Source organism: Hipposideros armiger, unplaced genomic scaffold (genome assembly GCF_001890085.2).
Source record: "Hipposideros armiger isolate ML-2016 unplaced genomic scaffold, ASM189008v1 scaffold_1378, whole genome shotgun sequence".
Classification (NCBI taxonomy): domain Eukaryota; kingdom Metazoa; phylum Chordata; class Mammalia; order Chiroptera; family Hipposideridae; genus Hipposideros; species Hipposideros armiger.
Window position 1 is genome coordinate 63,602 of NW_017732728.1, and position 24,778 is coordinate 88,379.

General features: G+C 34.5%; 1 protein-coding gene across 1 annotated transcript in view; it reads right to left on the reverse strand.

The window, feature by feature from the left end:
• Positions 1–24,778, reverse strand: part of VWDE (von Willebrand factor D and EGF domains) — a gene marked incomplete at its 3' end in the record, with an annotated part of 83,078 nt that overhangs the window by 45,970 nt on the left and 12,330 nt on the right. Inside the window, exons 4-10 of the mRNA XM_019633713.1 lie at positions 19,986–20,051; positions 15,473–15,720; positions 14,802–14,891; positions 9,639–9,783; positions 6,155–6,369; positions 5,838–5,911; positions 3,663–3,933 (exon numbers count right to left, since the gene is read on the reverse strand). Coding sequence (XP_019489258.1) covers positions 3,663–3,933; positions 5,838–5,911; positions 6,155–6,369; positions 9,639–9,783; positions 14,802–14,891; positions 15,473–15,720; positions 19,986–20,051 — 1,109 coding nt within the window. The remainder of the gene's footprint in view (positions 1–3,662; positions 3,934–5,837; positions 5,912–6,154; positions 6,370–9,638; positions 9,784–14,801; positions 14,892–15,472; positions 15,721–19,985; positions 20,052–24,778) is intronic.

Below are 24,778 nucleotides of genomic sequence, written 5' to 3' on the forward strand. Positions count from 1 at the left end.
GCTCTTCCCGGGCGAGGCAGATCAGTCGCCGGCTTCTGGACGGCTGCTCACTGCGGCTGCTGGCCGCTCACGCTGGCTGCTGTCTACACATAGTAGCCCATGGCAACCCACTGCAGCAGGGACTGCAGCCTAGCCATCCCCGGAGACTCACGGCAGCCCAACTCCAGGTTGAGCTGTTGTTCAGCATCTTAGCTGTAGAGGGCAGTGTCACTGACTCTCATAAGTGAGATCCGAACCAGGCCCTCTGGCGTCCCAAGCCAGCTCTTAACCATCGCGCCACTCGGCCGACCCTCTAGTGCATTCTTTATTTCAGTTATTGTATTCTTCACTTCTGACTGGTTCTTTTTTATGGTTCCTATGTCATTCCTTATGTTTGCTATCTCTTTGTTGAAGTTATCACTATGTTCTTTGAGCATTCTTATAACCACTGTTTCGAACTCTGTCTCTGATAGGTTGCTTTCCTCCATTTTGTTTAGTTCCTTTTCTGGAGTTTTCTCCTGTTCTTTCATTTGGGATGTATTTCTTTGTTTCCTCATTTTGGCTGCCTCTCTGTATTTGTTTATATGCATTAGATACATCTGCTATGTCCTCCAGTCTTGGCCAGGTGGCCTTACGTAGTAGGTGTCCTGTGGAGCCCAGTGGCACAGTCTCCCTGGTGACCTGAGCCAGGTGCTCCAGGAGTGTCCCTTGTGTAGGTTGCATGTGCCCTCCTGTTATAGTTAAGTCTTGATAGCTCTTGGCACTTCAGTGGTTACAATTCACCCTCAGGCTGACTGGCTGTAGGGCTTGGCCATGTTCACAGCTTATGGGCTGTTGTGTGGGGGCTTACCTCACTGAGTGGGATTGCCCCAGTGGGCTCTGATGCTTGTTGAGACTGCCCTCTGTGTATGCCACCTGTGGGATAATTGGATGGTGCTCTGCTGTGGTCTGAAGCCAACCTCCAAGTATGTTGTTTCTGGCACCTCTTGGGAGGGGCTCCAGTGCAGGCCCAGGTCATCCACTGCCAGTGACCAGCCAGAGTACCTAGTAAGAGTTACAGAGTGATCCACAGTTGTTCATTCACTGTCTGTGTGGACCTGGAGGCATGTGGCAGGGGCCACACTGTAACCCGAGGATGGCTGCCACCAGTACCAGGCCTGGGGTAGCTCTGCAAAAAGCCAGGACACCCGGAGGCTTGCAGCCACCTGTTGGTTTCCTTAAGGTTCAGCCACTGATGAAGCTTCATGTAGTATGTGAGTTGGTGAGGCAGGGCCTCAGCGAGTCACTAGAGTGGAAATAATTGTGGTCACCTGGTTAATGTAAATTCTGGTTTGGTGTCAGTGCTAAGCCTGGAGCAACTCAGCAAAAGTCTCAGAGCATGCCGAGGTCTGTCACCGCCTGCCTGGGGCTTGCCAGACTCCCATAGTTTTCCCAGAGGGCAATGTGGGCGGGGCTGGCTGCTCCCAGAGAAAGTGTCTCCAGTGGTGCTAGCGTTGAGTGGAATGTGGTCCCAGTTGAGTCAGCAATGTGGAGCAGCAGAGCTCACCAGGCCAATCCAATTCAGATTTGGCTTGTGTAGGCAGGCTCAACATATGAAAGATGGCGCCCACCTACCAGCTGCATCAAAGGTTAACTCCTCACCAGGACAACTGTCCTCCAGTCCTCCCCCTGCAGCCACACAACTCAGTCTGCACCCCCATATGTTTCTGAGACCTCCTGAGTCACTGTCCCTCCTCTGGAACCCAAGGTGAGTGCCTGCAAGCGAGTGAGTCTGTGCAGGCCAATTAAGAGGATGTCTGGGTTTCCAGCAGCTTTCTAGCCTACCCAAATGGTTGGAAACCAAAATGTTTTTCACAGCCAGAATTTGTGGGGACTCCTCTTCTCGGCACCAGCACTCTGGGCTAGGGCTCCTGGTGTGGGGGGCTGGTGTCCCTAGCTCTTCTGGGGGGAACCAAGGTGGCCTGGATATCCCTCCTGATCCCCAACCACCACACAACAGGAGTGAGTCCCATTCCAAGTCTCTGCCCCTCTTATCAGCCTCAGTGTGGCTTCCTCTTTAAATTTTTAGTTATAGGACTTCTGTTTAGCTAGACTTCAGATGGTTCTCCAGGGTGATTGTTCTATAATTTAGTTGTAATTTTAATGTGTTCATGGAAGAACATAGGCACAGTGTTTATCTTCTCCATTATTGTGGCTCTCCAGAAAATTATTTTTAAAGCAAACAAATCTTATATTATTTACTAGTCAATCTGAGGTAGCTAATATTAAAAGCTGATGCAAATTCTTCAAAAACCTCTCCTATATTTCATCAACTTCTTTGTCAATAAATACCACATCTACTCCAAAATTTTCATGACTATAAAGTGTTCTATCATGTGACATGATTTAAGGTTTTGGTTACACATTTTTGTTTTACACTTTTATTCATCACTGATTAACTGTAACTTTTCCCTCTTAGAAGGGCAATGCAATGAACATCATTGGGGTTCTACAACTCCTTAATTATTTTATTATGTTAAATTTTCAGATGTAAAGTTTCTTGAAAAATGACAGACATAGGTTCAATTTATATTTATTTATTATATATGTTATATATGTATATAATATATAATATAATATAATATAATATAATATAATATAATATAATATACAATATATTATATATGATGTGTATATAATATATATGTGTGGAAAGACTGTAACTACTATTTCTACTCTTGCAAGTATTGTGTGACAGATGTTTTATCTGCATTTCTTTGATTACTAATAAGGTTGAGATGTTTATATTTTTGTTGGCTATTTGTACTTATGGACATATTTATCAGTTTTATTTCTTTTGTGAATTGCCTGTTTATATTATTTGCTCATTTTAATTGGAGTACTGATTACACATTACTAATGTTTAACAGTGTTTTCTATATTAATTGTATGTTTTATATGTAGCAAATATTTTCCCAATTTTTGATTTACATTTTGGTTTTTGATGATGGAATTCAAATATATAAAGTTATGCCAAAAATTCTTGTTTACCTCAATGTTATAGAAACATTCACCTACATTTATACTACTTTCATTTAAATGTAAATTTTATTCAGTTGGAATTTACTTTTTTGGGAGATGAAAGGAAGGTGATCTTAACATACAAATAGCACACAGATATGAAATATCATTTAAAAATATTAATGACTATATAATCTTGGATCTTTTTCTAATCTCTTCCACATGTCTAGCAGACTATTTGTAAAGTGGAACCATCTGTATTTATTTCAAAAATTGTTTAGCTATTCCTAAATATTCTTAACTATATATTTCATCTGTCTAATATACCATTTATTAGTCACTGTCAAAATAATTTTTATGAATAACCCACCAAGTTATATTGAAATCTTAAATAAGAAATTTTAGATTTGACAAAGTTTTAATTTTGCTGTGTCTTTTTGGAGTGTGGTAAGTGAAACAAATTTTACTCCTAAGATCAGTGTCAATTTAAATGCTATTTTCTTTAAAAAGAAAAGAAAGAAAGAAAGAAAAAAAAACCCCTAATGTTGAAAAGGATAACTTCTAATTTAATAGAGATGAAAAGAATAGCTTCTAATTTAATAGAGATGAAAAGAATTTCAGATATAAATCCAAAATCTGTAGAAAAAGGAGGAATACTTTTAATAATAAAGACTCATACATACTGTGACTTTTCTTCCTAAGTAAGATTCAGTTATCTTGATATTGCTGGTTACACTTTGGCTCTTTACAAATAAATATGGCTGTGATTCATGTAGCTGACCACCGCACATATCGAAAGTAACTACATCACCTTCCTCTTTGGCAACAAACCCGCAGTTACATGACACAGGATAGTGAAGGCTTCCACAGTCCCATTGACGTACATGGACTTCAAAATCACGTGACATACTCTTATAGAGTACAAATGTTCCAGTCTTGAAATTATCATATACCCTATCATTAATAAAAGTAAACTGCATTAAGAATGGATGTAAAATATCACAATAGAATGTTATAAACCAAAAATGTGCGTTAAATTTTTATACATATTTAATATATACACCTTTAATGCAAGAATGAGAAGTTATATTTATAATGGCATTATAGATCATGAGAATTTATGTATAGGGCGCTGAATGAAACCAAATATTGATAAACACTTAAATCTCTGTCACTATACTTCTATTTCACCACTTCAGCCAACACCCATTTCCAGCTTTCGCTTCCACCCCTGCTTTAGTTTTCCTCAGAGCACCCATCTTCCTCAGATGAACTATATGTTTTATTTATTAATTGTGTATATCTCTCTTTGCTTCTACAAAGCTCAGTTCTATGAGGGTAGTTTTTGTGTGTTTTGTTCACTGCCATACACCCTGGACTCAGTACACTGTCACTTAGTTGTTGCACAATTAATCTTGTTGGATTATAATGGATTAAATTAACTGCCACTATGCTTTCCTGAGATTTTCCACTAAAATTTCTGAGGCTTTAATTATAACCATAAAGGATTCTTGCATGTGGGACCAGTTCTGACAACTTTTCATATTTGTTCAAACTTTTGAAGTATCACTTTTCGTTGGAGAGGATTTATATCTATTCACTAATGTGGGATAATTTTACTCACAATAATCTCATTACAGTTTTAAAAATAGAATAAATTACCTTGCATCATGAATAAAATTTTGACTCAACAATGTGGTGTTCTTATCATTTTCTCTTTTTTTTAAAAAAGATTTTATTGGGGAACTGGGGGCGGGGAACAGTGTTGGGGAATTGGGGGAGGAGGACCAGCCAAGAAGTTGTTCTTCAATCTCTTTTGTGGAGGGCGCTGGTTGCCATCTGGCTTCCCATCAGCAGCTCGTGGCCTCTAAGCTCAAGGTGCTGTGTTCAATCTTAGCTGCAGGTGGGCGTAGCCACCATCCCATGAGGGAGTCGAACCAGCAGCCTTGTTAAGAACACACACTCTATCCACTGAGTCATCCAGGTGGCAGCGCAGCTAAAGGTGCCAAGTTCAGTCTTAGTTGCGGGTGGGCGTAACCCACCATGAACAGGCAGTCTTGTTCTTACGCCAGCTGAGCCATCCTGCCACCTGTTGGCAGCTCAGCAACAGCTCAGCTCCAGTGCAGTGTCACTGGCCCATGTGGGAATCAAATCGGCGGCCCTGTTGCTCAGAGCTCATGCTCTTAAGCCAACTTCTAACCAACTGAGCCATTAGGCCGGCCCCTGTCCTTATCATTTTCTTTAGGGAGATCTTAAATCATAAATTCCTTAGAACAGTATAACTGAATTTAAATCCTTCTATGCAGATATTAATAGTAAGATAGCTTAGATTGCTTTTTGGTCATTTTGCCCATTTTACTTTAAGTTCCGGAGGCAGATATCCAGGTGTTCATAGCTACAATAGTTTTTCCCCTGAGTATCCTTGCCATTAATTAGATGTGATTATTTTTTTAAATAATTGTAATGTGTTAGTTACTCTTCTTAAACCTTAAAGATTATTTCAATATCATGTAGAAATGCAATATCAGTAAATAGCTCTAGAGCAAATAATTTAATTATTATTAAAAATAGTCAAGCTAAAATAATTGTCTGTATTTGTAAGTATCTTCATTTTTACAAGTTTAGCCTCAAAATTGATCCACATATTTACAAAGAACTAGATTTTAAAGAAAAAACATTCCACACAAATAAATCAGCATTTTGAAATAAGCCAGTGATGTCCATACATGCCTTCCTTTCTAATCTTTCAGTGAATAGGACTAAGAAGTAATAAGTAGTATTATGTTTAAACAACAAAAACAACAACAAAATCCAAAAGAAACACAGACTACTAAAAGTAAAAACTTTTAGGAAATTACCTGCCATCAAATGTAATTATATGTGGGTCAGTAAATGAATAGCAGTAAGCAGTTGGGACATCCTTTACTCTGATCTTAAAAGCAAACATATTTTCAGTAAATATTATCATTAATTGTCATTTAGAGATTTACAATAAATTGCTTAGCAATCTCAATGAATTTTCAATTATTTTTATCCTAGCTATTGCAAATGAAATCATTTAATAATTGAAGTAACTTTAAATAATTTGGAAATGAAAATTTACAAGGTATAGTGATAAAATATACGTATCTTTTTTAACGCTTCAATTATAGAGATATTTTTGTAATTTGTCAACCTGGATGCTGTCTGGAACGTAGCTGTTCCACAGGAAATCTTCATTAACTATAGGTTCCACTATAATGTCTGTAATTCTATTTCCATCTCGAGAAAAATCTGTGATAGCAGTATAGTACACAAGAGCATGGCTGCAGGTTCCGTTAGCACAGGATGTCTGGTGAAGGTCCACGTGACAGGAAGACAATGCCAAATTTAAACCTAAGTGTTCTTTACCTTTTAATGAAAAAAAAATACATTGAAAATTTTCTAAGGGGGTATTTCAAAGCATGTACTAACTTGATTTACATGGAACACTGAATTGAGAGATTATTCTAAAATTATTTTCTCTTACTTAAAACATTTTTGTTTTAAGTAGTTTTTGTCTGAGCTGTTGAACTCCACATCCTGATCTATACAAATAATTAATCAACTTCAATATATGTATATATAGATGTATATGCATATTATTATTTCCAATAAGGTTGTAAATCCATATGCATCCAGATATAATTCAAAAGCAATGTATAAAGCTCATTTTTGTTTCTGTAAAAAAATTATAATTCTAGCACTGAGTAACATAATTTGATTTTTCTTTCCCCTAAGAATTGGGCCTTGGGTCCAGATATGTTTGTAACATTTCTTAGGGTTTGCAGTTATGTCTATCCATTGCTGAGTGATAGCAATGATTATCAATACAGAGTTCATCATACCGGTTTATTGTTGATACAGGGTTCACCATCTTAAAAAATAGAAAAATCAAAACAAGTTAAGGCAATTCCACACCAGTAGGAAACTCTCTATGTCTTTTCACCTCCCAAATGTCCCAATATATTCAGAATCTCAAGATGTTCCCTTGCCTATGGAACAAAGAACACACACAAAAAAACAATTTAGAAAGAAAATGGCAATAGAAGAGAAGGAAGGAACTCCAGGAATTTATATAACTAAACAAAAAGGATAGATTCCTCTGAAAATTGGCTACAAAGAACGTCTGCTCACATATCCAACTAATGATTACAAAGTCCTTCTGAGAATCAAGGAGGAAGAAAGAAGTTGTTAAAAACTTTTTTTTCCACACATCATTTTCAGGTATAAAATTATATTTGTCTAACAAAGGGACACTGCACTAGATTAGAAATTCTTGAAAAAAGTTTCTCTTTATGTATTTTTTAGGAATATGTATTTTTATTATACAATTAAAAGATAACAGAAACATTCAAACTCTTAACCAGTTCCCTGAAGAGCATATGGAACAGAGCAGGCTCAGATGTAGCCCCTGATATCATTCCCACCCTCTATGGCCTCAGGGCCAAGTATTGTTTCTCCTTAAGCCCATGAAAAAGCAACTTAATCTTGGCGGAAATACACTAGAAGACACCAACTTAGTCTCTGTGAAAGTGAGAAGTGTTATGGAAATATAGTTAAAGAATATTAGATGAGAAATAGCCAGAATGAAATCCAGAAAATTTCCTCTGGAAACAAAAAGGAAATTATTTTTTATTGCCAAAGAAAAAGAACATGAAAACTTCTAAATTGCAGGAATACATTTAAGCAGTTTTATGTCACTATAGCAATGCTAGTGTTGTTGAAAGAATTGAGAACACACAGATATAGTTTAAAGTGTATTTGCAACTGAAAGAAATCTTTGCCTAGTGCAATTTTGGAATATATCAATAATATCATCCTCTCCCTGTTGTCCCTCATAAGCTGTAGTAAAAGTTGCACCATATGCTCTTTAGTAGTAGTTTGAAGTTGAATTGTGGCAAACAGTCTGAGAACGGAGGGTTTAATTTTGTATTTCTGGGCTGTATTTCAAACTATAGTGTTACTCATGGTGCTCCTGATAGTTGAGTGAGTAGCTGGGTATTATCAGCTAAGCCTGTTTACTGTCAAGCATCTTAGAATAGCCTCTCTTGATTCCTCTTTCTATCTCCATATTATCTGTTTTCCTGGGTGTATTATTCCCATGAGTCAGTCTCTCCCTCTCTCTCTCTCTTTCTCTCTCTCCCCCCAAGCATTTTTATCCTTTTGTTTCTCTAAATTAATTAGGGATAATATAGACATGAAGACCTAGATACATTGTATTTGGTGTATTTACTGAACAAAATTTTATATCCTATGGTGAAAAGGTATGCAAGCAGAATTGTGATTTCTTTTAAAGACTATATTTTAATTTATCTCTTAGCGTGCATTGGTCTCTACCTCAGAAGCTTATGGAGACAAAAAGAACCCAATCAACCATATCACTGCAATACATGGTTTGTCCCCTCGTATTTCTTTGTTCTATAGGAGAATTTCAGCTCTATACATGGCTGTGACAGTGACATATAAGTGGCCGTATGTCATACAATCTATAAAATCAGTAATCTAAGTAGAAGACTTTTAAAACAAAAGCTCTCAAACATACTCTCATGTTAGAGAAGCGCGAAGGCTGCGTTGTGCGATCCATGGTGCATACGCTTGAACTTTCAGCATAACTTATCACGCCACACTCATTAGGGACGATTTGGAAAATGTTAAAGAGCAGTTTGTTCCTCAATCTCTCAAAGCGAAGCATAGGGAAGAATAAGCAGGAAGGTGAGGAGAAGGGAAGGAGGAGAAAAATGAGGAAAAGGAAGCGAAACGAAAGGAAGAAGAAGAGGAGGATATTATACTTTGAGTCCAGGAGGGATACACATGTTGCAATATTGTAAGGCTCTTGGCCCAGACTCTAGGCCGGACAGACTCACTTTTAAAAATTATACTTCAGCTACTCCAGCTAGACTGTAAGCAGAACTTCCCGTTAAGACAATATAAATGCCTAGCTTTACAAGAAATGGGTTGCAACAGAAATATTAAGAATATTTTGCAGAAGTAGTTTTGCCCAACTGGCTTAGACCATTTCACAGGAACTAACAGCTCTTTTTGCTTCTGTACACCTGCTTTGCTTCTGCTGGGGAATAAAAGGTTAAAGAACGACATTCCTCAGGCCTTGCAGTTCCCCCTTCCTCTCCACGCCTTCATGTTAACATTTCAGGAGGCCTTAAAGCAAACTAACTTTATCAACCCGGTTGCAATGTACTGTTAAGACAAACTGGACATAACAACACTGTTGCAACAGCGGGATGCGGTTTTAACTAAAATAACTACACATTCTTTTCAGCTTCTGTAATTTACTTTACGTTTAACCCCCACCTTATAAAAACCCTACCCACTGAGACCTCGGGCCCGTTTTCTCCTTAGTCAGAGGAGCGGTCGCTGAGCTCAGCTTAATAAAATCTTTGGAACGTTAAACTTTAATTTGACACCCAGCCTCTTTATTGATTATCTGGACCCAAAAATATGAATTGCTCTGGCAAGCATAAATTTTCCTCAGCATTATGAATATGATTGAGCTATAATTTGATGTAAACATGCAACCTAATTAATGATAAGAGTACACTTCAGTGACTTTCTCTAGGGGAAAAAAGAATTAGCTATTATTTGAAATCTAATAATAAAATTCAGTGGATTTAGTATATTACCTTGATCCACAGTTTTCAGCTTTAATGAGATTTTGCATTCCTGATCAAGCTCCCTGAATTCAGGACAAACGACAGGAACGGTGCTCTCTATCCTCAGCTGGTATTCTTTGCCATCTTCTGATATAGTGCTGGATTCAGGTTGTAACTGGTATAAGAAAACATGTAGAGCAGTTCTGTAAAAGTAGAATTTATTTCTAAGATACAATCATCTTGAAGGGCTTTTTTTTCCTCCTCAACAGCTCATGTATTGTTAAATGAGCTGGTAATAATAACTTAAGCACTAGAATTTTTGAATTACACAAGAGCAATTAAAATCCTTAACAATATTGGCACTGCCCAGAGGAGTACATAGAGTCACTGTATTGATCTGAGTTTGGGCACAACTTTGTTCCCCAACATGACAGGCAGCCTGGTTGGAACCTGCCTTAGTGATTTTGTTTCTATAGTGGGGACTGGAGACTGGAGAAGACAGAAAGATTCCAATGTTTTTCTGTTTGTTTACTAATGTTTACTGACACAGCAATGGAAGAGTCTATTTGTCCTTAGAAATTAATGCCATCTGCAATTTAAATTAGAAACCTAAGCATTTTTTTAACACAGACATCAAAACATTATTGTCGCCTGCAATATCTCAATCTTCAGCTTATTTCTCAGCCTCTGCTTTCACAGGTGGATTCACTGAGTACTGAACTCCAGGACTGGTCCTATCCCAGGCCAATTCTTCTCTGTGGCAGGTAGTTTTTAGGCAGTCTCAGCTCTTGGCTAGCTCTCAAAACAGGTGGTTCCTTTTTTTTTCTTTTCTTTTTTTTTTTTCTTTAGTTTCAGGTGTACAAAACAATGTGATAGACATTTCACCCCTCACAAGGTGATAACCCCCCCAATCTACCACCCCTCTGACACTGAATATAGCTGTTACAATTTCATTGACTATATTCTTTATGCTATGTTCCACGTTCCGTGACCATATATAATATATATCTGACATTTTATTTTATTCAGCTTCAGTTTCAAGTGTATAGCACAGTGGTCAGGCATCTACACGGTCTATGAAGTATTCTCCCTAATAAGTCCAGTGCCCACCTGACACCCTACATAATCTTTACAACATTATTGATTATATTCCCCAAACTGTATTTCATATCCCTGTGGCTATATTGTGACTACAAATTTGTACTTTCTAATCCCTTTACCTTCTCCCTCATCCCCATCCCCTCCCACCTAGCACCCATCAGTTTTTTTTCCCCTCTATCTATGAGTCTATTTCTGTTTTGTTTGTTCATTTATTCTGTTCTTTAGATTCCACATATAAGTGAGATCATATGGTATTTGTCTTTCTCCGTGTGACTTATTTCGCTTAGCATAATATTCTCTAGGTCCATCCATGTTGTTGAAAATGGTAAGATTTCATTCTTCTTTATGGCTAAGTAATACTCCATTGTAAAAATGCACCACAGTTTCTTTATCCAATCATCTATTGATGGGCATTTCAGTTGTTTCCATATCTTGGCTATTGTGAATAGCGCTGCAGTAAACACAAGAGCGCATATATTTTTTCAAATTAGTGTTTTGGATTTCTTTGGATAATTACCCAGGAGTGGAATTGCTGGGTCATAAGGTAGTTCCATTTTCAATTTTTGGGGGTTCCTCCATACTGATTTCCATAGTGTCTGCACCAATCTGCAGTCCCACCAACAGTGCACAAGGGTTCCCTTTTCCCCACAGCCTCGCCAGCACTTGTTGTTTGTTAATTTATTGATGATAGTCATTCTGACCGGGGTGAGGTGGTATCTATCTCATTGTGGTTTTTATTTGCATTTCTCTAATGATTAGTGACATTAAGCATTTTTTTCATATGTCTGTTGGCCATCTGGAATTCCTTTTTAGAGAAATGTCTTTTCATGTCCTCTGCTCATTTTTTAATTGGGTTGTTTGTTTTTTTGGTGTGGAGTTATATGAGTCTTTTATAAATTTTGTATATTAACCCCTTGTCAGATGTGTCATTGGCAAATATTTTCTCCCATTTAGTAGGATGCATTTCTTTTTATTGATGGATTCCTCTGCTGTGAAAAAAAACCTTTTAATTTGATGTAATCCCATATGTTTATTTTATCTTTTGCTTCCCTAGCCCGAGCAGATATATCAGTAAAAAATATTACCAAGGGCAGGGCTGGCCCAGTGGCTCAGTTGGTTAAGAGCTCACTCAAGAGTGCGAGCTCTGAGCAACACGGTCACCAGTTTGTTTCCTGGCCCAAGCTGAGCTGCCAACAGGTGGCAGGATGCGCCAGCTAAAAGAAAAAAAAAAAATATATATATATATATATATTTTATTACTAATATATATATTATATATTATATATATATAATATATATATATATATATATTACTAAGAGTAATGTCTGCAAATTTACTTCCTATATTTTCTTCTAGGAGTTTTATGGTTTCAAGTCTTACATTTAAGTCTTTAATCCATTTTGAATTTATTCTTGTATATGGCATAAGAGAGTTGTTCAGCTTCATTTTTTTTTAATGTGTCTGTCCAGTTTTCCCAGCACCCTTTATTAAATAGGCTGTCTTTACCCCAATGTAAATTCTTGCTTCTATTGTCATAGATTAAATGACAATATAGGCATGGATTTATTTCTGGGCTCTCTATTCTGTTCTGTTGAGCTATGTGTCTGTTTTTGTGCCAATACCATGCTGCTTTGATTACTATAACCGTGTAGTGTGATTTGATATCAGGTAGTGTGATACCTCCCACTTTGTTTTTATTTCTCAAGATTGCCATAGCTATTTGGAGTCTTTTATGGTTCCATATAAATTTTAAGATTATATGTTCTGGTTCTGTGAAAAATGTCATTTGTAATTTGGTAGGGATTGTGTTGAATCTATATATTGCCTTAGGTAATATGGACATTTTAATTAAATTAATTCTTCCTATCCATGAGCATGGTATATGTTTCTGTTTATTTGTATCTTCTTTAATTTCTCTCTTCAGTGTCTTATAATTTTCTTTTACTTCCCTGGTTAAATTTATTCCTAAATATTTTTTAAAGCAATTGTAAGTGGGATTGTTTTCTTAATTTCTTCTTCTGATAGTTTGTTATTGGTGTATACAAATGCAACTGATTTCTGAATATTAATTTTGTATCCTACTACTTTACTAAATTCATTTATCAGTTCTAGTAGTTTTTTGGTGGCGTCTTTGAGATTCTCTCTATATAGTATCATGTCATCTGCATATAGTGACAATTTTACTTCCTCCTTTCCAATTCAGATGCCTTTTATTTCATTTTCTTGTCTAATTGCTGTGGCTAGAACTTCCAGAACTATTTTGAATAAAAGTGGTGAAAGTGGGCAACCTTGCTTGTTCCTGATTTTAAGGGGAAAGCTTTTACCTTTCCCCCATTGAGTATGATGCTAGTTGTGGATTTAACATATATGGCCTTTATTATGTTGAGATATGATCCCTCTAGTCTCACTTTGCTCAGAGTTTTTATCATAAATGGATGCTGGATTTTTTTCAAATGCTTTTTCTACATCTATTGATATGACCATATGATTTTTATTTTTCATTTTGTTAATGTGGTGTATCACATTAATTGATTTGTTATTAAACCAACCTGGCATACCAAGAATAAATCCCACTTGGTTGTAATGTATGATCTTTTTAATGTATTGCTGAATTTGGTTTGCTAATATTTTGTTGAGGATTTTTGTATCTATGTTCATTAGGGATATCGGCCTATAGTTTTCTTTCTTTGTAATGTCTTTGTCTCATTTTGGGATCAGGGCAATAGTAGCCTCGTAAAATGAACTTGGGAAACTTCCCTCCTTCTGGATGTTTTTGAATAGTTTGAGAAGAATAGGTGATAATTCTTTTTTGAATGTTTGATAAAATTCACCTGTTAAGCCATCTGGTCCAGGGCTTTTGTTTGTTGGGAGCTTGCTGATTACTGATTCAACTTTATTGGTAATAATCAGTCTGCTCAGATTTTCTATTTCTTCTTGATTCACCCTTGGAAGATTGCATACTTCTAGAAATTTATCCATTTCTTCCAGATTGTCTAATTTGTTGGTGTATAAGTTGCTCATAGTATTCCTAAATTTTTTTGTATTTCTGTGGTGTCTGTTGTCACTCCTCTCTTTCATTTCTGATTTTATTCATTTGGGTCCTCTCTTTTCCTTGATGAGTCTGGCTAAAGGTTTGAAAATTTTATTTATCTTTTCAAAAAGTCAGCTCTTGAAAACAGGTGTTCCTTAATACAGAATACTCTCCCTGTTAGCCTAATCAGAAACAGTACCTGGTGGCTTACCACTGGCCCTAATATTTTCTATTGAGTTCTCCCAAGATAGATCCAAAGATTCTGTATTCCCAAGGTCTGAGCTCTGCTTGCCCTCCCACTGTGGCTATGCTATTCTGACAGCACAGTTTACTCTTCTCCCTTTTCCTGATCCCTGTTGTGTATAAATGGTCTTTATTCAGGATCAGGCTTTTTCCTGGTTCTGAGTCTTAGTCTCAGAATTTATCAATTATCGCATCTTGTCCCTGAACTAGAGATGAGTCCGGTCAAACTCCAGTTCCCTAGCTGAGACCTCAGAGGGTGCCCTGCACTTGCCTGACTAGACCTTGTGGTACTGCCTCACTCCTTCCACCACTCAGGATTCCCTGTCATCTCTAGTCATCTGCGGGAATAGCTCATCAGTTCCTGGTCACCAGTGCTACCAGCAGTGACCACAGATACTCCTTTGTTTACCTGGCTTAATCTTTGCAGTTCATAAAGTCCAGATTTCTGGACCAATTCTACTTTAGCCAGAGGCTCTAGTACTTGACCTGGTACCTGTCTTACAAAATTCATGATAACTAAATATTGATACTCCAACTTTTATTTACCTGATGGAATAAATTATGGAAATAGAGCTTATGCTTTATTCTAATTTGAGCTATTTCTGAAAAAAATGCTAATATATTCCAAGTTTAGTTTAACAGGGGCCCTCAATCTCTGTTGTGCATTAGAATTATTGGGGTTATTTTCAAAAAATGTAAACTGTTGGGTCCCAACATTTAGTCTGTGATAAGATCCTAGAGTCAGCATTAACAATCAAAATATGAAAACACAGTTTCAGAGGAATAATCTTTCTTATCCATTCCCACTCCTACATACCTTAATGCCTGCAAAAAATTCTTGGCTTTCGATTGCTGAACTTTGTACATCTGGTTTCTCCAAGAAAAAGATGGAAGCAGTACAGAATATCTATAAATATGGTTAAGAAATAATCATTTAGCAATAAAATTATGGAGGAAATATGTATAAGTTATTGTTTAAGTTCATAATTTTAACTTCTAGTAGATAGCACATAAGATATAACTAAATAATTTTAAAACCTTGCTTAGAAATTTTTAAAAAATCTATCTTCATATAAATATTAATTATTTAAACATCAACAAAATTAGTATTGTAAACTTTGTATTTAAGATGTATTTAAAAGTGGATAATAAGTGATACCATCATTGAAAAAATGAAAATATTGTTTTCTAGAATAAAAGTATATCATTTTAAAACCAGAAAGAGACCTAAAATTACAAGGTTCCTTGATAATAATCAGTTAATTGTTAGAAAAAGATACTCATAGTCACTAAGATTACTCACTCATCCAGTTGTCACTGGAGTTGGCACAATAGCCAAGGAAAAAGAAAAAGGAAAACATTAATGTTTTATATTATGGGGACAAAAGCTATTTTTAGGATCTGATTAAAAAATCCATTTTTGAAAATTAATACATTCGTGGAAAAAAAAAAAGAAAGAAAAGAAAACCCAGTTGTTTTTTAACATACCCTGTCTCCAAGTCTGAGATTGATGCCATCCAGTTCTAAAAGAGAGAATGCCTGAACTGTGGTCTCTTGCTTCAGCTCCTCTTTGATTTCTTGAAAAGAAAGCCTAGACCAGACTATGAGAAATCCCACTGAGTTGCTTGTAGGGGAAACATCAAAAGTACACCTACAGAAAACCTTAGACTCAATCAGCTCCACCACAACCTCAGGCCTTCCTGGAGGCGGTGGTGGCAAAGAGGCAGACATCTGACCTGCTGAGAAAGAACGCATAATTTGTAAATGGCATCTCAACAAATGGAGACTGCTTATGGGAAAAACTCACAAAGACTAACTCAGAGATTTATATTAAGAAAAAGTAAAATACATTTAGAAAAACAATTATTCTCTAGCAATCAGCAAAGTAGCACATTCTTATATTGACCTATAATTACATAAATATTGATAGCAGAGAAATTTATCAGCTAAACCCCCTTAGATAAATGCATGTTGATTATGACTACCATTGAAAAATCTAGCTCTTGAACACAAAAGTAATTTACCTTCTTTTAAGTTACTGCCTTTTCTAAAAGGTGAAACAAAACAAATAAATTCAAGGTTTTCTACATTATAATTTGTTGTGATAAAGAAAAGTAGTCACTATAACATAAAATCAAATGACTTATTTTACTCTTATAATTTATTATTATTATAACTCAACCCGTCACTATCTGGATTGAAAGAGCTGCTCCTTATGAAAATGATTATACTGTGTTACCAAACTATGCAAGTGTTAAGTCTTAATCTTTTGATTTTTCTGAGGTTAAAAATGTTTGATGTTTCCTTTAGGAACTCAGAGAGATTTTACAATTTTTATCTTTGGACATTTGCAAGATTAAATTTGGGCATGTAAAATGTTTCTGAATGAGTTGTTTATTTGGTTTACTCTGTTTTTGAAAAGAGGAAAATATCTAAATGATATATTTTAAAAGTAAGATTTTTAAAATGTGCCAATATTTTTTCTATGATGTACATGGGAATTTTATGATAATCACAATATTAACTTTTCAGTCCTGTAATAAAGATTTTGGAAAATTCTGAGAAACTATAACCTAACTGTGCAGGAAAAACCTTACATATTTTCAAATATTTTAAAGTGTTTTTTTATTAGATATTAGATTACAAAAATCCCAATAACAAATGAATTGTTTTCAAATTAATCTAAATAACAAATATTTTGTCAAACATTTTAAACATTATGCCAAATCATCATATTCAGATTTTAAGAAAATAATAACTTCTAAGTATGTATTTTTTAAAAATTATATATCTTAGTGAAAATTCTTTCTTAAAAAACTGGGAAAAAGAAGTTGAATTTATTTTTAAACAGAGAAAAGCTATCTATGAAAATGATTATTAGGAAAAAGAGATTACAAATGGCTGAAAAGTAAGTAATTTATGAAAATTAAAAATTTAAAATCAATTATTTTAAATCGCATCAACTCTCTAGGTGATCTGATCATTGCTTGCAACAAAATAGATCAGAGAAAAATTTTTAAAAGCTTTAAAAAATGACAAATAAATTATTTCTGCTTGAAAAGTACAATGATCTATTTGTCAATTCTAATATTAGCATATGCTAAATATTTAATATATTCATATTTCATCATGAAGCTTTATCTGTTAACTATTTTCACTCAAGTGTTCTTGCCCAAAATGTGTATAATTTTATATAGTAATTTTTTACAGTTAATTACATAAACATTCTGAATAACATAACAAGTAGCTTAAATTTATTGCTTATTCAAGGAAGAAGAGTGATTTTAGTGTATGTGTATGATAAAGATAATGCAAAACTATTGTGCAGAACAGCCAAACAATTGAACGTTATGGTTAATGTTACTATTATTAGAAATATTATTTTATTCTCTTAAAAACTTAAATCACAGGGCCTAATTAAACTGAGACTCTCAAATAAAATAATAGCTTGTTTAAAAAAACACTAGAAAAGGAGACTGGAAAATCTATTTACAACTGGAATAAGGCATAGAAAAGCAACTCAGAGTATTTATTTTGAGCACTATTATAACAGTACTTTTTAAAGACAAAGCATATTAATTTTTAGGCCTGGTATCTGTGTGTTACATGATCAATCCTATTTGTTTTATGTCATTATGGCTTATTTCACTAAAAAAAAGTGTTTGTTAATTATATTAATTATATGTCAACAATCCCTCATTTATTTAGAATATCTAATTTGAACAACAGGTTCCAGGAAAAGGCTAATGTTTCAATAGATAATTTTGATTTCTGACCATCATTTAGGTAGACATCATAAACTTTATTAGAAAATCTATTTAGAGTGATTTACCTTAAAGAATATTACAGTAGGGGATTTCTTAATATTTTAAATAACTTTTAAAAATTTAACTGTTAGAAAATTAAAGATACAGAGTGAAAAGAGAATAATTGTGATGACAATTTATACTTTAAGTGTTCATATTTCAAGACTTATTTACTATAAATGCAATCATTCCTAGAAGACAAAAATGTTATTGTGGTGCATAATCTGATTTCTTAGCTACAACATATCATGAATATCTACTAATGTCAAAAAATGTATTCCTGTGTTTTAATACTGTTTGCAGAATAGTTTATTATTATGGATACGTAAAAAATATTGAATCAACCAACTTATGTTGGTTATTTGCAGTTTTCTCATATTACTAGAAAATACTGTGCAAATATTGTATTTGCACTCTTTTAAAAATATTTTTCAAGCTGGATTTTTGGAAGTGGAATTGGTAGGAACAAATACATGTGGGTTTTTAAGATTGTTGAGATGAATTGCCAAATTTTCTCAGAAAATGATTGAACAAATATACACATATGTCTGTAGGGTATGAACATGCCCCACTGTTTACTAAAAGCATGATAAAGTGATTTTTTTTGATATCCCATAGACTGAGACAGTATCAAATATTAGCATAATCCAACATATAAAGTAAATCACAGTTGTTTTTTTGCTCCTGTCATGATGGTGGAGTAGGTAAACTCTGTGCTTACCTCCTCTCACAACCATATCAAAATTACAAGTACGAGGTGTGATCAGAAAACACCGCGAATGTTTAAATTAAAAAATGTATTACAGTAAAGACACATTGCCATTAATCCCCCTCAAAATACTTCCCCTCACTTCAAACACACTTATCCCATCATTCTTGCCACTTTCTGAAGCAGTTATGGAAGTCCTCTTTCGTGAGTATCTTTAGTTGTGCTATTGTGGCTCAATGTCCTGAATCGATTCAAAACACTTTCCTTTCACAGTCATTTTGACTATGGAAAAGATCCAGAAGTCTCAGGGTTCTAGATCCAGTGAAAAAGGAGGATGTGGACACACCGTAATGTTTTTATTTGAAAGAAATTGACATATACCAGAAGCGATGTGTGACATGGAGCCTCGTCACGATGGAGGATGAAGTAAAGACACTCACGAAAGAGGACTTGCAGAACTGCTTCAGAAAGTGGCATAAGTGTGTTCAAAGTGAGGGGGAATATTTTCAGTGGGGTTAATAGCAATGTGTAGTTTACGGTAATAATAATTTTTTTTCATTTAAACATTCACTGTATTTTTTTTATCACACCTCATAAACTACAGAATAACCAGAAGGATCCAGTAATCCCACTTTTGGGTATTTATCTGAAGAAACCCAAAATGCTACTTCGAGGGGACATGTTCATACATATGTTCATTGCAGCAATATTTACAATAGCCAAGATATGAAGGCAACCTGGGTGTCCCTAAATGGGTGAATGGATAAAGAAGAGGTGGTACATATATACAATGGAATATTACTCAGCCATTAGAAAGAATGAAATCTTGCCATCTGCAACAACATGGATGGACCTAGAGGGTATTGTGCTGAGTGTAGTAAGTCAGACAGTGAAGGATACATGTCATATGATTTCACTTCTAATTGTAATCTAAAGAGCAAAATAAACAAACAAATAAAACAGAAACAAATTCATAGATACAGAGAACATTTTGATGGTTGCCAGATGGCAGGAGGTTTGGGGGTAAGTAAAAAGGGGAATGGATTAAGAAGTACAAATTAGTTGTTACACAGTAGTCATGGGATGTAGATTATAGCATAAGGAATATAGTCGATAATATGGTAATAACTATGGATAGTGCCAGGTGAGTACTAGACTAATTAGGGGGATCACTTCTTAAATTATATAAATGTCTAACCACTATGCTGTACACCTGATGTAATGTACAGCGTAGAGAATATAGTCACTAATATTGAGATAGCATGGTACAGTGTCAGATGGTTGCTGGACTTATCATGATGATTGCTTCCTTAAGTACATAAATGTTGAATATCTATGGTGTATGCCTAAAACTAATATAATGTTGTATGTTAGCTATATTTTAATAAAAGTCTTAAAAAATAAAAAATAAGGTCACAGAACATAAAATCCTGTTGAAATTATTAGATTATAAAAACATTATTAAAAAATAAAATGTGATACTTACAAACACAGTCATCTCCAATTTCAATTTCGTCAGGGCCACATGGGTGTAATTTTGCATCAGAAACAGCTGTAAAAGGTTAAGGTTTTTATATTTATCCAAATGAGCATAAAGATATATAGATAGTTGATATAGAGAGAGAGATGATAGACAGATAGATGATAGATATAGCTATAGCTATAGATATTTATATAGATACATGGATATATATAGGTATATATCTATATACCATACTTGAGATGGTATATCTGAGATGACAATTCTTGGGAGACGTATGTTTTAATACAGAGTAAAGCTTATTTGTTCTCTTTTTTTTTCATAATAAATTTTTTCCCTTTTTAGGATGAGATCAAGTGGAGATAATATGGTATCATATTTTGAAACAATTATATCTTTTCTATTTTGTTTTCAAAATTTTAGTCTGCATTAAGTAATGAAACATTACAATCTCCAGAAATTTATACAACAGTTGGTTTAGTACCAGTTCCTCAGGAAATGCCTTCCCCATGGTCAGGCACAGGATTACAGAGTCAACAGCTGTCATGGTGATACTTATAATCCAATGCCAATGTTGGTTTATTTCTGGACTCTATTCTTTTCCTTTGTTGCATTTGTCAGTGCTAATATAACACTGTAGATTACCATAACTTTAAAATAAGTCTGAATATCAGATCAAAGCATTTGCATTTATATTCTTGAAGGATATTGTTCCATAATTTTCTTATAATGTCTATATCTGGTTTTAGTTTCAGAGTAATGCTAGCCTTACAAAAATTTAGAAATAGTCACTCCTCTTTATTTTTCTGGAAGAACTGTATAAAATTGATATTATTTCCTTCTTAAATGTTAAGAATTTCCAAGCCATTTACATTGGTGATCTTTTGTTATTGTTCTTGTGTTTTGTTTCTTTTCTCCTTTTATTTTATTTTATTTTATCTTGATGGGATAGATTTTAACTAGAAATACAATTCCCTTAGTAGATATAGAACCATTGAGATTATCTAATTATTTTTGAGTTAGCTTTTGTTATCTGTGTATTTCAAAAAAATTGTTCACTTTATTCCAGTTGTCAAATGTATTGGCAGAGTTCGTCACAATAATCCTTTTTTTTCATTATTCTTGTAATATCTGTAGAATCTGTAGTTGTAGCTCTCTTTTATTCCCAATATTGGTTATTTTTGTCTTATCTTTTTTTACTGATCAGATTGGCTAGAGTATTATTATTCTTTACTGAGTTTCTCAAAGAACCAGCTTTTGATTTTCTTTAATTTTCTCTGTTTTGTATATTTTGTTTCGTGTTTTTCATTCCAGTCATTATTTCCTTTTGTCTGCTTATTCAGGGTCTCATTTGTGCTTCTTCTAGTCTCTTAACTTGTAAGTTGATGTCTTTAATTGTGACCTTTTTTATTTTCCAATATAGTTGCTTAGTGGGTTTTTCTTTTAACTAACTTACATTTTTTCTAATATTCTAATTTTCTTAACTTAGTGCCCAGAACGTGATCTGTCATGATAAATGTTTCATGTGCACTTCTAAAGAATATTGATTAGTGTTATATTATAGAATCTTCTCTAAATGTCATTTAGATCAGGTGGTTAATAGTTTCTCTAGTAGCCTCCATTTTTTGCTGTTTTTGTTTCTACATATTCAATTAATTATTGTCAGATGGGTGTTGCTCTCCAACATGAACTGTAGATTTGTCTATTTCTTCTTGAATATCTATATGTTTTGCTTCATGTATTTCAAACCTGTTTATTAGGTACATAAGTATTTAGAATTGTTATGTCCTATTGTTGAATTGACCTTTTTGTCATTAGAAACTGACCCTTATTTTTCCAGGTAATATTTTTTGCTCTGTAATCTACTTTATCTAATATTAATGTAGCCACTTTACATTTCATATAATTTACGTTACCTAGTTATATCTTTTTCTACCTTTAGACTTAAAGATATATGAGGTTAAAAACCTCATTTTTCTTTATGAAATTGGTTTGTCTGGGCAGCCTATAGTTGGGTGTTGTTTTTTTATCCAATTAGATAATTTCTGACTTTCACTTGGGTGTTTAGACCACATATATTTAATATGCTTACTGATACTTTAGGATTTAAATTTATTAAGTTGCTATCTTTTTTCTGTTTGACCTATTGACACTTTTCACCTTTTTCTCAATCTCCAAAAACATTGAGTATATGTTATGATTCCATTTTTTCTCCTTCGTTAGATGATTAACTGTAATATTTGTTTTATTTTAGTGGATGCTATAAGGTTTATAATATACATACTTCTCTCAGCCTACTTTCATTAATATGATGTCTCTTTTCATATACCATAAGGACCTAACTAGCTTGCTAACTAGAAATATGGAAAATGTGAAAACAATGTTCCCCGTGGATTCTTCTAAATAAATAACAGTTATATATTTTATTTAAATGGCTTTGCTTACAAGTATCTTGAATTAATGTTTCTTTTTTTATTTGGCTTCTAGAAGTCTCTAAGGGTAAACTGTGTGAAAATGATATATGAATTATAAAAAACAAAACATAGTCATGAGAATATGTTATTAAAGTGAAAACTTTTCCTTCAATTTTTGCTCTTTGGGTGATTTTTAAATAGATGTGACCGATTGTTGACTTTTGTCTATCCAATAGCCATCGAGGTGTTATTGGCTGAAGGCAGCAAGATGTCCAAGTAAAAAATCTTCAATTCACAGACTGCCTCTGAAGATAAAGATGAGCCAGAAAATTCTTCTAAAGTAGTTGTGATAAGGTTTTGCCAAATAAGCTACTTTAAAAAGAGGAAATTTCTGTTAGAACAAGCCCTTTTTAACCTTTTGGGCTTTCCCTTTTATCCTATCTAAAATACAGATAAAAAGGCTAAAATTGAACCTTCATCCTGTCACCCTGAGGGGAAAACCTAGAGACTATTGGAGGCTTCAGCCTGACATTTCAAAATGGCCACATCACCATAAGCAGTGAACATCTGCTCTGGTTTCATGGTAAGTAAGGAAAAACAAAACAAAACAAAACAAACCTCTTAAGTGGATTAAGTGACTGTCACTTTAGTTTGCTATCCATGCAGTCTAATTCAAGTTCTAAATGGTATTTTAAGTTAAGGTTTTACTGGGAAAATCAGAGAGAATAATTCATGAATATGTCTGATTAATAACTTATATACATTGAGTGAAAATAAAAATCATTTCCCATAACTTCCCTCTCCCTAAAACCAGTAGGAGGACTTGAATATGGTAAAAGAGAGAAGTTATTTTGAATATTCAAAGTTGAGAAATTGAGCAGGTGGCAGTGACATTAACAAAACAGGAAATATTTTTGAGTTTTAAAGGCATGTCATAAAAAATACACATTTTAAATACTGAGTTTTTAAGTTCAATGTAAACAACACTTCTGTTGAAGTGATTATTTGTATTTTTATGGTATCCTCTGGTGTGAACGTATGTTTTCATTTTTAATAGTTGTCAATGTTTCTTAAACGAATGCAGGTAAATTGTTTTGTTTTTTCCTTTTTTATTGAAACTCCTACAGAACTTTCCATAAATATTTCGTAATATTGTTTAAACTTTTATAAAAATTAACTAATTTTTTATGGCAAGAGTACTGAAAAATAGCAGAGACATTTTTCAAAATCTCTCATCTTGGCCACTCAATGAAGCCAATCCATCTCTGGATTTTCTCTTTCCCAATGATGTTCTATTAACTAAGCAGATGCTGAGCTTTTTTATTGAATATACTGTTTTCAGCCAGGGTTAGCTGGCCAGCAGCTATGTAAAAAATATGAAGATTTAGTGGCTCACTCTCTCAGGATAATTCTCCACAGATGTCTCAGTGCACAGAAAATAAAATGCAGAGTTCCCTCAATGTCAGGCCCTGCTGTCCTTCCAAGTTGCCGTCTTGTTATGCTCTCCCTCACTGTTTGAGACCCACCATGTCTGTCCTTTCACTCTTGTGAGAACACCATGCTCTTAGTGCCTTGCTTCCTTTCATATGCTGCTGTTGCTGTCTGAGATATTCTTCCCCTCACTCTTAATCTGACCAAGGACTGTTTCCTCTCAGACTGTCAATGTCAATGTCCTGTTTGCAGGAGAGGCTTTCTCTGGTGACCACCCATTACAAATTTCATGCTCCGCTCACCTCCAGTATTCTCATCTATGGCAACTTTTAATCTTTGCACTTAAACTATTGGGTTGTCAGAAAAGTCATGACACATTTTTGTAATGAAAAATATAGAAAAAATACATCATGATTTTTCTGAACCTAATACTATTTGCAATTTGTAATTTTTTGCCACTATTTTGCTCTACCTGTGTTATTTGGGGTTTTCTAGTTTGGAGAGTCTAACAACCTCAGGATGAAAATGTTCCTAGGTGTTGTGATAGAATTATTATTATTTGCAAGTGTTTGCCTGGTTTACTATCACTGGTCTATAATAGTATCTCAAAGCATTTTCAGTCTTCTATACATGGATGAGCCCGGGGAACATACTAGAGGGGGGTTGGTTTCTTCCAATATCATGGTCACAAATTAGCACACTCCCTACTCGCCCACCAAAAATAAATACCTCACTTATCTGCTTCATTCTTGTCTAAAAAATCCACGTAAAAATCACCATTGTGCAGTTCTTTTTTGAGCTCCTTGCATCTGAAGAGTTAGGTTACTACTTCTATTGAATGTGGCCAATAAATAGGCACTTGTTGAGTCCCCACTTTGTTCGGGGCATGAGGTCATGAGACCCTAATATATTAAAGGGTACATTGTATGTTTTTAAACAGTTCATAGTCATAAT